This window comes from Phytophthora parasitica (assembly GCF_000247585.1).
Source record: "Phytophthora parasitica INRA-310 unplaced genomic scaffold supercont2.88, whole genome shotgun sequence".
Taxonomy (NCBI): Eukaryota; Oomycota; class Peronosporomycetes; order Peronosporales; family Peronosporaceae; genus Phytophthora; species Phytophthora nicotianae.
In genome coordinates this window covers 167,332-167,993 of record NW_008649074.1, presented here as the reverse complement: position 1 = coordinate 167,993, position 662 = coordinate 167,332, and the positions used below count along the sequence as shown (strand labels likewise).

General features: G+C 54.5%; 1 protein-coding gene across 1 annotated transcript; it reads left to right on the top strand.

The window, feature by feature from the left end:
• Positions 1 to 61: 61 nt before the first annotated feature.
• Positions 62 to 436, top strand: PPTG_18499 (voltage-gated potassium channel subunit beta-2; the record flags this gene model as incomplete). Its single annotated transcript, XM_008916738.1, has 2 exons — positions 62 to 235; positions 287 to 436. The coding sequence occupies 2 exons, from the start codon at positions 62 to 64 to the stop codon at positions 434 to 436; spliced, it is 324 nt and encodes a 107-aa protein (XP_008914986.1).
• Positions 437 to 662: the final 226 nt, after the last annotated feature.

Below are 662 nucleotides of genomic sequence, written 5' to 3'. Positions count from 1 at the left end.
CTGATAAACTCATTTCGAATTTCACCACCAACTACGCAACCCACCCAACTACTTCCGTCCCATGACTGACACCAAGCCCACTCCGATGACCTACCGCTTCCTCGGCAACTCCGGCCTGCTTGTCTTCAAGCTCTCGCTTGGCACCTGGATGGACGTCATGATGAAGCTAGCCTTCGAACGCGCAGGGCTTGAGTCGCAAGCATATCGTCGAGGGTACGAAGGCGTCGCTGAAGAGGTTGGAGCAGGAATACGTCGACGTCATCTTCTGCCACCGACCTGACCCGAGGAGACTGTCCGAGCCATGAACTACGTGATCAATCCAGGCTGGGCCTTCTACTGGGGCACCAGTCAGTGGAGCGCAGCTGAGATCATCGAAGCGTGCGAGATCGCCGACCGTCTTGGACTGATCCGGCACATCGTGGAGCAGACGATCTAAAGTATCTTGGATCGCAACAAGGTCGAGTTCGAGTTTGTCGATTTGTACAAGAAGTACAAGCTCGGTCTTACGACTTGGTCCTTGCGAATGGGCACTGACCGGTTAAAGCCGGTTGTACCGGTATCTGATTAGACTGCCTACCCGGGCCCGGGTCCCGGGGAGATTCGTAGTTCGAAGACCAACTGTCACAGCTATCGAGACCAGACAGAGCAATAACAGTACATTA